Here is a 15317-nt window from a genome sequence, read left to right as displayed (position 1 = left end):
TTTCTTTCTTTCTTAAAGCTGGACCGAGGCACTTAGAATATAAGTAAATGAGCCAGTATTTGAAGGAAATGTGAAGCTTATAATTCTATAAAAGCACCCAAATTCTAAGTTATATCCCAAGTTATAACATACATTTTTATGCTGTTTTTGTTTTTGTCATTTTTACAGTCATTTTAGGGTTTTAAGCATTATGTCATGGCAACAACATATGTGACCCTGGACCACAAAACCAGTCATAAGAAGCATGGTTATATTTATAGCCAACAATACATTGTATAGGTCAAAATTATGCAAAAATAAATTGGCTATTAAGTAAAGATCATGTTCCATGAAGGTATTTTGTAAATTTCCTACTGTAAATATATCAAAACTTAATTTTTGATTAGTAATATGCATTGCTAAGGCTTTATTTGGTCAAATGTAAAGGCGATTTTCTCAATATTTAGATTTTTTTGCACCCTCAGATTCCAGATTTTCAAATAGTTGTATCTCGGCCAAATATTGTCCTTTTCTAACAAACCATACATCAATGGAAAGCTTATTATTCAGCTTCCATATGTTGTATACATCTCTATTTCAAAAAATTGACCCTTATGACTGGTTTTGTGCTCCAGGTTCACATATATATATATCATAATATAAAAGCCTGATCTATCAAATATTATACGCAAAAAAATGTATGCAAAAAAAGGGGGGGGAGGCAGTATTTTTCTGACTATAATTTAATGTCAGACTATACAGGGTTAAAATAAATTCCCTTAGATTTTATATTGGGTTGTATAATGCAATGATATTTAGACATTCAAATGAAAAATAAACATTTTTGTTTCTTTTGTAGTCTAGTGTTACAGTGTAATGCTGTGCCTGTCTGTAGCGGTGTTAGAGCAGATAGCAGCATTAGATAGCAGAGACAATATGTTACTCGAAGGACAAAGACGACTTTCAATGTACTTTATATTGCTATTTACAACATCATGAAAACCCATTCCTATCCTCACATCATGACTACTTTAGAAGCTGTTTGTGTTGTGCAATTGGCCAATGTTGTCATCAACAGAGTCGCAGGAGCCCCGTGTGTCACTTTTCATCTAATCACACTGATTGTTTGTCACTTTGTAGGTCCTTTTCATGCCAGGATATTGGGCCAAACAATTCAAGCTTTTGTGTGCTCATCTCTGGCAGGCCTTTCGCACTGTAAGCAGTTACCAAGGAGATGGGCTGTTTCCACACAGGCTTTATTCTGCTGGTTATCAGACAGAGAATGAGAATCTTTGATGCTTTACATTAGAATTCTAACAGCTTTAAAAGGTGACCCACTTTCTGTTCAGCCTCGTCTCCTTCTTCTCCTGTATCGGAGTATTATTGAGCCCATTCTTATGTATGGTGCCATTTGTTTTTTTCATATGCTTGCAACTGTTAATTGGAACAAACTTTTAAAGATACCACATTTGGCTAGTAGAATTATTGGTATTCCTACTCCAAAGTTATCGGAGTGTGTTACTTCAGCTATGATTCGGAAAGCACATATAATCCTAAATGACCCAGATCACCCACTCCATCGGTATTTCATCCCTCTCCCATCTGGCCGTAGGTATAGACTATCTATGTGTAGGAGGACTAACTTTAGTAAGAGTTTTGTTCCTACAGCAATACGTGCTTTAAACACCCAGGAAATTAGCCATCGTCTTACACTCTTGCCATTTTTTTTTCGTGAATGTATTGTGACAAGTTTGTACATAATGGGTACTTGTCCTTGTGTTGTATACGCACCTTCTGTGAAAATGAATTTCCTTTTAACGTAGTCTGGGTTGTTGTTGTTGTTGTTGTTTTTAATACTGTAGTGTGTGATTAAAAATATTAAGCAGCACAAATGTTTTCAACATTTATAGTAAAATGAAATGTTTCTTGAGCAACAAAATCAGCATATTAGAATGATTTCTGAAGGATCATGTGACACTGAAGGCTGGAGTAATGATGCTAAAAATTCAGCTTTGCCCTCACAGGCATAAATTACATTTTAAAATATTTAAATAGAAAATACATATTTTTTTGTTTGCAATAATACTTCACAATATTACTGTTGTTATTGTCTTTTTAATCAAATAAATGCTACCACAGTGAGCATAAAACACTCCTTCCAAAAACAGTAAAGAAATCTCACCCCGAACTTTTAAATTAGTGTATATTGCTATAGTGATTATGCTTGATTATATAGTTAGTTTCGTTTTATTATTTGTCATCATTACTTCTCCTGCTGTTCATGAGAGTGTCATAACAGAGTTGTGACCCATTTTTGGCTTGAATGTGCTCAAATTTGAGTCATCAATATCTTAAGAGCTCGATTGTAAAAGGTGTCTTGGACTGTGCAAATGTACTTTATGTAAGTTATGTTGTTGCCCTCTCTGGCAATGGGATCTGATGAGTGTTATTATAGCTTTATGTGTAGTGACAGTCAGATAGAAGACAGGGTGATACCTTACCAAATTGACAGATTAAGTTTAATCTTGTGGAAATAATAGGGGAATGCTAATGAACCATCATCTAAAGTGAACATGAAATAGAAATAGAAATAGAAATAGAAGAGAGAGAGAGAAAGTTTCACTCAAATGTACAAAACAGAATAAAAGATATGTCTGTCACTACTTCCGTTATATATAACGCAAGAAATAAAATGCTAAATTTAAAAATGCCATTATTTTACAGGACCAGTCATATTTATTGTATGTAATAATTATGTACTTATGTAATTATGTAAGTAGTAATTTAGCAGATATTTAAATCCGATTTATACTTCTGCGTCTGAGCTTTACGCTGTACGCTATGCGTCAGTTTTCCTTTATACTTCTGCGTTGTTGTCCGCGACGTGTAGTACGTCAGGCTACGGCGTAGGTTCGACGCAGAAGTATAAATTGGGCTTTAGTGTCCTACAGTGCACTTACTACAGGTTCAATCCTCACAGAGGAGCCTGAGGTCAAGTGTTTTGCTCAAGAGCATAATGGCTAATAGCACAGGTCAATCCTTGTGGGGATAAAACCATCAGACTTATGATTATGAGCTCTGATAATGAACCCTGAGCTGTATGGAATACTTGTGTTTTTTGAAGAAAAAAATCACTAAAATCTCTAAGTAACTAGATTGAAAAAAAATAAATGAAATTATAGATGTATGCATTTGAATTGCATAGAAAATTCCTATCCATTTGGATTACAGTTGTAACATAAACAAAATAATATACTTCATGGGATGCATATTTGTCAGTCATAGATTAACAAAAAAAGGTAGATTTCTGCACTCAAAAATCATGACATGATTATAAATATAGAAACATGATTGTGCATTTAAAATACTTTCACACTCCTACAGGAATCCTACAGTTTCATCAATATATGGCTCACAAATATGCATTACATTTAAAGGATTAGTTCACTTCCAGAATAAAAACTTCCTTATAATTTACTCACCCCCATGTCATCCAAGATGTTCATATCTTTCTTTCTTCAGTCGAAAAGAAATTAAGTTTTTTGAGGGGGAAAAATCCTGGATTTTTCTCCATATAGTGGACTTCAATATAAAATATTTTAAAAAATAATAATATCCTTTTTAATTGATATACTTTCTTTACGTCTTTTCTCCTACAATTGTGTACCTCCAGATTTTATATGCAATTCAAAAACAGAAATCTTAAATTTAGGCCTACGTGTTTTTTGAGTGCAGTCAACAACAGTTCAGGTAATGACTCTTTATAAACTTTTTGATAATGACTTCACTGCCGACTTGGTCAAACTAACATTAATCTCATAAATCCGATTTTAAATGAGATTGTTTGTGTCACAGCATGTGTTCAGGGAGTGAACATCACCAGTCTTGAGACTCTAATCAGAGGGACGGTGGGTGGAGAAGCTCTGCTCTCCGTCCGATACACAAGCACCAGTCTGGATCCTCCTGTAATCAAATGGCAGCTGAAGAGGGACAAACCTGTTACAGTGGTCCAGTCCATCGGTACGGAGATCATCGGTAACCTGCGACCGGAATACCGAGACCGTATCCTTGTTTTTGAGAACAGGACACTGCTGCTCCATAACCTCAGGCTGTCTGATGAGGGCACTTATGAAGTAGAGATCTCCATCACTGACGACACCTTCACTGGAGAAAGCAGCATCAATCTGATGGTGGATGGTAAGAAAAATCAAACATTACAGAATCATAATTGGTATCAATCTACTGATACCAGTAACTCATAACAATAAAACCATACCTAAAATTTTGCCAGAGCCAATCTCTAAGCCACACGTCCACATGGTCACCTCCACCGTGCTGGAACTGATGGAGAATTTCACACTAAACTGCACCCATGAAACAGGCACTAAAACCACCTACAGCTGGGCAAAAGGTGGTCATCCATTACTAAACGAGACCCGTCTGCTGCTGTCACCGGACCAGAAGGTCCTGACCATCACACGTGTTCAGATAGTTGATGATGATGTCTACAGCTGTATGGTGGAGAACCCTATTAGTAGCATGAGAAGTCCACCGGTCATACTCACCGTTTACAGTAAGGGCGGGTTATTTGAGCATAATTCATTATTTTCACATAATTATTGATTCATTCATTAAAATGGCTGAAAATGTTCTTTTGTTTCCAGAAAGAAGCTCTCTTTATATCATATTGTCTACAGTGGGCATCTTCCTCCTTGTCACTCTTGTAACTGTGTGTGCTTGCTGGAAGCCGTCAAAGAAGTATGACTTTTTTTTTTCTTTGCCCCTTGTCCATCCTTAAGTTGGTGTAAATTGACATGTCACCACAAATACTTTCATTAACAGATCAAAAAGACAGAAGTCCAAAACTATTAAACCAAGATCTATTCAACAAAACCATCATATCAGGTATCAAGACGTCAAGCCAGAGGGTATGTATAATTATGTTTCTTCATATTGATTTTCTGTCCATATTAAATGTTGATCACAGCCAATACACAATAAGCAAACAGGCCCATTTATTACATTTTTAATGAATTATGATAGTAATTAAAAGAAATGTTCTGATGTATTGTTGATTGCCATAAAGCATAACCCTCAGTATGTACAACGGACAAAATTATCAGTTAAAATGTCTGCTTTATTGTTTACTACTACCACAGAAAAAAAAAAGAAAAAAAAAAGATATATATATATATAAAAATAAATGTTGACTCGTCCCTCAATTCAAAAGAAGGAAAAATATTCTGTTAAACACACTGTTGTAATGTTGCCTTCCTGTGCTATTGAAAATGTCCTACTTTCCACTTCTGAAGTTGTAATTACAAGTTTGCACGTTCAAGTGTTTTGTTGGTGGAAAGATCAGTAATCATTGAGGACAGCTCATTCACGAGTTCATTCTTATTAAAGCCAACATGTATAAGAAGATTTTAATCAGTATCCAACAGATTTTCAATAAAATGTAGCATCCCATTCATTGGTAACACATAAACATTCACCATATCAACAAACATAATATTCAGCTGAAATTTTGGTCTAATATGCTATTTTCAAGTGTACAATACATACTATTTGCAACAAATGGTTATTTATATAGTAAATATACATGAGTGTAACGACAAGAGAAAGCAATGTAGAGTTTGTGAGGAAAACGAATAAAACTTAGTTTCTCTGCTCCGCCATTTTTAAAATTGAGCTATTAACAAACCACATTATTTAAGTCTAAACAATCACATTCTTGACTAAAAACTCTTAAAACTACATGCTGTGGCACCACAACAGTAGTATTTGTAATATTATAGTGTGACTCGCTGTGAGAAATGCAGCAAGTGGAGTGATAAAAACGGTGAAATGGTCCCTGTGGTGATACCAGTAGAATAACACATAGCTGGAAAGACCTCTCAGCCAATCATATCATATCATATCATATCATATCATATCATATCATATCATATCATATCATATCATATCATATTATATTATTAAGTTTTTTATTTATGTTTCTAGATGATGCCATCCCAATAATGACTGATCATGAGCGCAGGAATCCTGTATCACTCTACATCCTAAAAGATAAGGTATTATCACGTAATTTTTTAATTTCCCTCTCCCAGCACACCTGCTTTATGTTTAAAAATAGCTTTTCAAGTGGATGAGTGCTTCATTACCTCAGTAGAGCTGTCTATGATTCAGAGAGCAAAGGTCGAACCAGCATTCACCTGACTGCAAAATTTCTTTACATTAGACATTAATATTTATGTTTTCACCACACATTCTAATATACTGTACTGCAGAATAGGTTATGAGATTATCATATTTCTGTGCTACAAGAACAGCCTAGTTTTGCGTGTCTTGATAAAATGAAAGTGCATTGATGTAGGCGTTTAAAGACTGTAAATGCCTGCACTTGACATCCTCAGGATTCTCCTCCTGTTGAACCAGCGTCAATGTGTGAAACATGCACCTCCAACAGCAGCAGCCCTCCGAGCTACAGCAGCTCAATACCTCCTCCATCCGACATGCTTGAGCCGCCAGTGCGCTCCTCTCGCAGATACCCTCGCACCCCCACTAAATCTCCACTGCACCATCGCCAGAGGAAGGGACACAGTCAGAGCCCACCAGACCCCTCCTCACCCCGCAGCCGAGGGTCCGGTCGGGCCTCTCAGCGCCCTGCGTCATTGTCTCCAGCCAGGATACATGAGGATCCATCCACCCCTCCACAGGAACCCAGAGGCTCCCCAAAAACATAGATGATAGCACTGACCACTTTTGCCGAGCCCATGCACATGCTGCAAAAAGACAGATACTCTATTGACCTGCACAAATACTTTTGCATTAATGTATGTAAATTTGTAAAGACATATATATATATGTTTATCCTCCAAAACTATGCATTTCAAACTTGTTTAGCTTTACCATGTTAAAGGGATTAAAAAAATGAAAATTCTGTCATTAATTGCACACCCTCATGTCGTTCCAAACCCGTAAGATCTTCGTTCATCTTCGGAACACAAATTAAGATATTTTTGATGAAATCCGAGAGCTCTCTGACTCTGCATAGACAGCAACACAACTGACACATTTAAAGGCACAATATGTAAGATTTTTTTTAATAAAATATCCAAAAACCACTAGAACAGTGTTATATATTTTGCTGACTTGTGTACTTACATTATCCCAAATGTTTCGAAGAATGTTTAAATCCAGAGAAATAAGCAATTTTAACTAGTGACACGGACCGTGTCTATAGTGTCATTGTGTCCTCAACACCAAAACACCAAAGACGCTTTAATATGTTACGTGTTTTATTAGACAGGTGACGACCACACAGAGTAAAATTATAACAGAACTTTCAAATGTATCTAGTATGATAAAACAGCGCTGCTTTACCCCCCCGGAAGGAGCGGAAGCGGTCGACTGTGGCATAATAAAAGCTCAGCTGCTTTCGAGCCGTGTGTCACACTCGTTCAGTTAATAAATCATTAGCTCATCCATGAACATGATTTCTGCCCGAGTCCCGTCGGATTGCATCGGCTGTGGGGATGAAGACGAACAACTTCCATGATTCCACACTCAGTCATGGCGTCATCAAACTACGCCTTTGATTCTTTGTTTATTTTGAATACACGCCCTCTAGCGGCGAAAATTACATATTGTGCCTTTAAGGCCCAGAAAGGTAGTAAGGACATCATTAAAATAGACCACGTGACATCATTGGTTCAACCGTAATTTTATGAATCTATGAAAGTATTTTTGTGCGAAAAGAAAACAAAAATAACGACTTTATTCAAAAATGTATTCTCTTCTGTGTCAGCCTTCGACACAATTCACAAGAGTACCACGAATAAAGGGCGGCGGAGACTGACCGGAAGAGAAGAAATCATTAAATGAAGTCAATATTTTTGTTTTCTTTGCACACAAAAAGTATTCTTGTAGCTTCATACTTCTGCTGTCTATAAAGGGGCAGAAAGCTCTCAGATTTCATCAAAAATATCTTAATTTGTGTTCTGAAGATGAGCAAAGGTCTTACTGGTTTGAAACAACATGAGGATGAGTAATTAATGACAACATTTTCATTTTTGGGTGAACTATACACTAGACACTTTTTCAAAAGCACATTGTGAATGTTTAGTTGATTTAACACGCTAGTATTGATTCACTTTCAGAGATGTCTGGGTACTTCAATGTGATTGCACTGACTTGACAAAGCCTTCAAGCTAAATCCACCAATTCAGCACAGTCCTACAGATTAATTATAGTTTAATTATGTTTGTTTAATTACAACTATGGGCTTTTCATTACCAATTTGACATTATCAAATATGTGCGATGGAGGGGGGATAAAACAATATTTGATTACATGCTTTGCACAACAACTATAATAGACATATAAAAACAATAACAAATAAAAATGACAAAAACATATTTACTAAAATTTTCATTAAAATAAAAAAATAAAATACAAAAATAAACACTAATCCAAATATTCAAAATCTATAGTAGTATGTAAAAATAACTAAAACAAAAACTTAATAAAAACTATAGACAGTCTATATAGTTTTTATTAAGTTTTAGTTATTTTAGTACATCAAGTTTAAGGTAAGGTAGCCAGTGTCTGCGCTATTAGTGTCATCTAGCAGAAAAACAAGGTTTTTAACCTTTTTTGGGGAAAAAAACTTCCGAATACCATAGCAACCATTTAGCAGAATATTCTACTGTATTTGCGTAACAACCATTCAGTACACCCTAACCAACATTTTTTTTTTATGTTTATGCATGTAAATGTACTGACATATAGAGTCTGACACATATATATATATATATATATATATATATGTGTGTGTGTGTGTGTGTGTGTGTGTGTATATATATATATATGTTACCATATGGAATTTCTATTATTGACTCTGTATTTTTATATTGACTCTATATGTCAGTACATTTACATTTTTTTAAAAGGCCTGCCCTAGAAACTGTTCAAATAACTTAGCACCCAGAACACCATAACACCATAGCAATGCTCTAGCAACCAGGCAAAACCCCGAAGCAGTGCTCTAGCAACACCCTAGCAACCACCTAACTAGGTCTATATGTGTTTGAACTACCCATGTATTCAAACTACACTCTAAAAATGGCTGGGTTGTTTCAACCCAACTTTGGGTCAAATATGGATTGACCCAAGTTTTGGATTAAATTTTTTTATTTTTTTTTATTAACCATATAACCATTAACCATTAGTCCATATTTGACCCAAATTTGATATGAAACAACCCTGTTGTACACTTCAAGAGACTTTGTCAAGCCAACAGTGAATGTTTGTCTTTCCTTTTCTAGTTTTTCCATTTCCTGTTTTTATTTTGGTGAATGTAAATGACAAGTAGAGTTGATCTGTAATAAAGATGTTAAATAGAAGATTGAGAAAGACCTGAGTGCAATCTTTCACACATTTGTTGTTATTTTGTCTAGTGTTTCTTCTGCTTGTAATCTGAGCATTATGTAATCTTTCTCACTGAAGTTCATACTGTTCCTGAAAAGGGAGAGACAATGTGCATGCTGATTCACACAAAGGACACAGTAGGCTCCTTGTTATGCAAGGGCACGGCCGTTGAGAACAGGCATTGTAAAGGGAGCAGGCTGTTCTTGTGCTGATTCATACCCATGCATAAATGTATAAGTTGGAGACAGAACCCCAAATAAGTGCAGGGAATGCTAATAGATTACCCTGTGGAAAAACAATGCCTCCAAAACTGTTTCAAGCATGAACAAAAATTTTTAAATACTAGCATAAGTAGGCATGGAAGAGTAAAAAAAATAATTAAAAATAAAATTAATTTTAAAAAAAAGTAATTGCGTTTTTTTATCTTACAACTCGGGAGTTTGTTTGTTTGTTTGCCTCACAATTCTGAGTTTAAATCTCATTCGTTATAACCTCGCAAAAAAAGTCCCAATTATGAGACGTTTTCGGTTTTTAATTGTATTCCTTGATGGAAACGAGCTTCCATAAGCAGGAACATTACAGTGTTAACAACAGTGGCCATTTAAAATGATAACACGACGTTTCAAGTTATTTTTTATAATAATAATAATAGTAACACAGCCCCGTTTAAAACTGATACACAATATAAATCAGATTTATAAGAATTTGAAGGATATGGAATTCTGTGTAAAACCACCATATTTAATTTTGGTCACTGTGGAACTAAAACGAGCAGGTTTTCTTTTTCCCATCGAACTTTCATTTAGGAGCACATCGGGCGTGACCTAATCGCTACAAGTTTTGAATGGCGTTACTTTCGACGAATAAGAGCTTACCTTTACAAGCTGTAGCCAATAGAACCATAAATGGGCGTGTCTAAAATGTTGTGATTCTGTTAGCGTCATTGACAACGGAGCTTTAATTCTGACAGTTACAGCAATGGAAATATTAACGCTATTTGTATGAGGACAGTAACAATATTATGAACCGCTGTACTGTAAAAAGACTCCTAGAAAGAAGTTTTGTTTTTGCTCGAAGCGAAGGATCGGTGTCTTGCTTGGTAATAAGGTCTGAACTTCAGTGACTCCCAAAATTCCATAAATGATAGTTATACGTTAAGTTACCCATTCATATCTACCAGGTTTTACGCGAAAATGAATCAAGCAAAAACAGCTAAAGAAAGGGTTTGCTCTTCGATAACACAAAAGAAGCTCTTAAAAGAATACAAAAGGGTAACCTTTGGAAGCAGGAGAAAGGCCAAAGATGTGAGAGTGTTGGCAGAGAGGAACCCGGCTGTGGCGCCTGTGGGTGTTTGGGTGGAGAGCGCTGATGAGAGTCAGGAGCATCCCGCGGTAAGAACTTACACTGATATGATATAATAACATGAGAGATGTAGAGATGTTGTTGAACACGAGCTTCCTTGACTGGCACTTTCCACTATTATGGTACATGTTGGTGTCTCGTTAAGTGTATCCATAACAGGATGATTTTGGTCTGTCCAACAATGGAAGGGAAATTTATGGGAAAAGAAAAAAAAAATGTAACAGTAATCACAATCCAACATTTGGGCCCAAACTAGCTTATTAGCTGCTACTGAGTAAAATCTCAATTTTGGTTAAAAGAACTCTGTTTACTTTGCCGTTATCTGAGTTATTAGTATCATTAACTAAAACTTGAAAATTAAACTTGAAATAAAATAAACATTAATTGTAATAAAATAATTTTAAAAAAAACTTTAAAAACTAAAAAAAAAAAAAAAAAACCTTTTAATTACACCTAGTTGCCCAGGAAACATTTCTATTTTTCATTAAAGTTGAAGTATTAAAACTAAAACTGAAAAAATACATAAATAAAAAACGATAGACAATTTTAAAAAAGAATAACAACAATACAAATAATACCAATTAAAAAAACAAAACAAAAATACTTTAAAAGATGAAAATGGAAAAATAAAGATGATTTTAAAAATCCTAATAAAAACAGTAATAGTATATCAGTGATACTAAAATACCACTGGTCTTTACTTATTATTTTTTCATATATATATATGATGACATGAAGAAACAGAACAAACTGAGACAGACTAAATCCAGAAGAACTGTGGCAACGTCTCCAAGACGCTTCAAGAAACCTACCTGCAAAGCTACACTACTGTTAAAAGTTTTTGGCACTTGTGTAAAACTGCTGTAAAATGAGGATGCTGTCAAAAGTAATGTCATGAATAGATTTTCTTTATCAATTAACTTCTATTAACTAAATTAAATCAACATTTGGTGAGACCATCCTTTGCGTTTAAAGCAGCTTTTGCCCTAGGTGCACTTGCGCATAGTTTTTCAGGTAGCTTTGCAGGTAGATTTCTTGAAGCATCTTGGAGATGTGTTTTTAGGATATTTTTGGAGACACCGTTTTTAGATATAATCTCACATTAGGGTTACACAAATTGCAAATCCAAATAAATAGACTCATATAAAATGACCTCTTGAGACTGAAGAAGATTTATGGAAAGCTCTTACTAGTGGGTATCTGATGCAGACGGCTAAAGGATTCACAGCCACACATGTCCTGTAAATGTATCCCTGTGTACGTGAAAGGTCCGGGCTTTGCTCACAGAAGAGCTTCTAGAGGAGACCAAACGAGAGAAAGAGGAGAGTCTGCGCCGATTTCAGGATGCAGTTCGTGAACGTGTATCGCAGCAGGCCCGTCTGCGCAAACAACAGCAGCTACTGAAATCATATGAGGCAGTAAGAAATCACCTCATGAAACCTTATTCTTTCAAAAAAACCTGGCTTTGCTTTACTTGCAACTATATATGGTAGTGAAAATTCCAAATGTGTCCTAACAAATTCTCAAATACCCACACTCATAAAATTATTCATGTGAACACTATCTTCAGGTTGAATGTGACAGCAAAGTATCGCAACAAACCATCAATTTATTCCCTTCCTGGACACATGGGGAGCGAGCAATCTGCAGTCCTAGCTCTCGCTGTGTCAGCGCTCTGTGGACGGAGGCTGTTTCTTCACATCACCATACACATAATGTACGGGTGTTTACAGAGCCTTATACATCTATGTGGATCATTTTGCTTGTGTGATTTGGCAGAATAGAGATGTAAGGGTGAGTTTCTTTACACTTGTCCAGGTCAGTAAAGTCAGGAAGCAGGTGAGACACAGACTAGCTGCTCGTCAGACAGTGCAAGAGGGTGATGAACTCTCACAGCTTCCTGGTGGGAGATGGAAAAGATCCACAGCTAGAGAAGTGAGTCATGCATGATGCATTTGGGTCATTTTTGAGACCTGAACGTTCAGTGTTGTAGTATTAATATCTTCGCTTTGTCATATACAGAAACCTGAATCACACACTTGGAAAGATCAGAAGGATTATACTGAAAGTACAAATGCTGGAGGAGAGGAGAACGAGCAGGATGTTGAAGTGGAAGATGAGATGCTGTTGGGGCAGCATGATCAACCTCTTCATTTGCAGCGCCACAGAAGCAAGACTGTAACTTTTCAGAATGATATGGTAAGAAGATCTTGTGTGGTTTAAAGGGATAGTTCACCCAAAAATAAAAATGCTGTCATTAATTACTAACCCTCATGTCGTTTCAAACCCGTAAGACCTTCGTTCATCTCCGGAACACAAATTAAGATTTTTTTGATGAAATCCGAGAGCTCTCTGACCCTCCCATAGACAGCAAGGATACTACCACGGTCAACACACAGAAACGTACTGAGGACATCGTTAAAAGTACAAACCCGATTCCAAAAAAGTTGGGACACTGTACAAATTGTGAATAAAAACAGAATGCAATGATGTGGAAGTTTCAAATTTCAATATTTTATTCAGAATACAACATAGATGACATATCAAATGTTTAAACTGAGAAAATGTATCATTTTAAGGGAAAAATAAGTTGATTTTAAATTTCATGGCATCAACACATCTCAAAAAAGTTGGGACAAGGCCATGTTTACCACTGTGTGGCATCCCCTCTTCTTTTTATAACAGTCTGCAAACGTCTGGGGACTGAGGAGACAAGTTGCTCAAGTTTAGGAATAGGAATGTTGTCCCATTCTTGTCTAATACAGGCTTCTAGTTGCTCAACTGTCTTAGGTCTTCTTTGTCGCATCTTCCTCTTTATGATGCGCCAAATGTTTTCTATGGGTGAAAGATCTGGACTGCAGGCTGGCCATTTCAGTACCCGGATCCTTCTACGCAGCCATGATGTTGTAATTGATGCAGTATGTGGTCTGGCATTGTCATGTTGGAAAATGCAAGGTCTTCCCTGAAAGAGACGACGTCTGGATGGGAGCATATGTTGTTCTAGAACTTGGATATACCTTTCAGCATTGATGGTGCCTTTCCAGATGTGTAAGCTGCCCATGCCACACGCACTCATGCAACCCCATACCATCAGAGATGCAGGCTTCTGAACTGAGCGCTGATAACAACTTGGGTTGTCCTTGTCCTCTTTAGTCCGGATGACATGGCGTCCCAGTTTTCCAAAAAGAACTTCAAATTTTGATTCGTCTGACCACAGAACAGTTTTCCACTTTGCCACAGTCCATTTTAAATGAGCCTTGGCCCAGAGAAAACGCCTGCGCTTCTGGATCATGTTTAGATATGGCTTCTTTTTTGACCTATAGAGTTTTAGCCGGCAACGGCGAATGGCACGGTGGATTGTGTTCACCGACAATGTTTTCTGGAAGTATTCCTGAGCCCATGTTGTGATTTCCATTACAGTAGCATTCCTGTATGTGATGCAGTGCCGTCTAAGGGCCCGAAGATCACGGGCATCCAGTATGGTTTTCCGGCCTTGACCCTTACGCACAGAGATTGTTCCAGATTCTCTGAATCTTTGGATGATATTATGCACTGTAGATGATGATAACTTCAAACTCTTTGCAATTTTTCTCTGAGAAACTCCTTTCTGATATTGCTCCACTATTTTTCGCCGCAGCATTGGGGGAATTGGTGATCCTCTGCCCATCTTGACTTCTGAGAGACACTGCCACTCTGAGAGGCTCTTTTTATACCCAATCATGTTGCCAATTGACCTAATAAGTTGCAAATTGGTCCTCCAGCTGTTCCTTATATGTACATTTAACTTTTCCGGCCTCTTATTGCTACCTGTCCCAACTTTTTTGGAATGTGTAGCTCTCATGAAATCCAAAATGAGCCAATATTTGGCATGACATTTCAAAATGTCTCACTTTCAACATTTGATATGTTATCTATATTCTATTGTGAATAAAATATAAGTTTATGAGATTTGTAAATTATTCCATTCCTTTTTTACTCACAATTTGTACAGTGTCCCAACTTTTTTGGAATTGGGTTTGTACACCACAAAAACATCTTCATCTTTTAGTTTTATTTCTCATCAAACACAAAACAACTTTAAGCAAAGGAATGGATGAATGCATTGCTGTCCCTCAAAGCCTCAAAAAGAACCGGATGGAGTTTTTTTTTTTCATGGAGTCCTTGATAGTTCACATCAAGCTTCTTTCGATTCATAAAGATGCCTGTAAGTTACAGACGTGCCTGTTTGGCCAGAGACGCTCTTCGATAGTGGAGCTGCATGAAATGCCATTCAACAAGCCTTCAATAACGCACACGACCGCCCACTCCGCGATGGCTCATTCTTTGGTCGCTGCTAAACCAGGCTTTTAGGCACTGCATGGGCAGCTTTCGGACACAGCGGCAGTGTCGAGTCTTCAGAGGTGACACGGCTGAATGTCTATGTTAGTAACTCGTTATATAATAGAATTCTGCTTTTTTTTTGTTGATTTGCATTTGATCTCGCCTCTCGGTGATGCGCGCGTTCACTCTTCAGCGTCGAGTCTTCTGAGGAGAGGTGAGCAGTT

The 15317-nt window shown here is 36.7% G+C and overlaps 2 protein-coding genes across 2 annotated transcripts in view; both read left to right on the top strand.

Annotated features, from left to right (window-relative positions):
- The window catches only part of LOC107712936 (hepatocyte cell adhesion molecule-like), an 11810-nt gene extending 4856 nt beyond the window's left edge, over positions 1-6954 (top strand). The window contains exons 2-7 of the mRNA XM_016518333.1: positions 3835-4176; positions 4271-4552; positions 4644-4737; positions 4822-4907; positions 5983-6053; positions 6396-6954. Of these exons, the coding sequence (XP_016373819.1) occupies positions 3835-4176; positions 4271-4552; positions 4644-4737; positions 4822-4907; positions 5983-6053; positions 6396-6725 (1205 nt within the window). The 3' untranslated portion in view covers positions 6726-6954. The remainder of the gene's footprint in view (positions 1-3834; positions 4177-4270; positions 4553-4643; positions 4738-4821; positions 4908-5982; positions 6054-6395) is intronic.
- A 3393-nt stretch (positions 6955-10347) lies between these two features.
- The window catches only part of LOC107712940 (coiled-coil domain-containing protein 15-like), a 19724-nt gene continuing 14754 nt past the window's right edge, over positions 10348-15317 (top strand). Inside the window, exons 1-5 of the mRNA XM_016518341.1 lie at positions 10348-10802; positions 12042-12191; positions 12344-12490; positions 12592-12708; positions 12796-12972. Of these exons, the coding sequence (XP_016373827.1) occupies positions 10605-10802; positions 12042-12191; positions 12344-12490; positions 12592-12708; positions 12796-12972 (789 nt within the window). The 5' untranslated portion in view covers positions 10348-10604. The remainder of the gene's footprint in view (positions 10803-12041; positions 12192-12343; positions 12491-12591; positions 12709-12795; positions 12973-15317) is intronic.

Source organism: Sinocyclocheilus rhinocerous, unplaced genomic scaffold (genome assembly GCF_001515625.1).
Source record: "Sinocyclocheilus rhinocerous isolate Xijiao unplaced genomic scaffold, SAMN03320098_v1.1 scaffold4011, whole genome shotgun sequence".
In the NCBI taxonomy this organism is placed as follows: domain Eukaryota; kingdom Metazoa; phylum Chordata; class Actinopteri; order Cypriniformes; family Cyprinidae; genus Sinocyclocheilus; species Sinocyclocheilus rhinocerous.
This window is presented reverse-complemented; position numbering and strand designations above follow the sequence as displayed.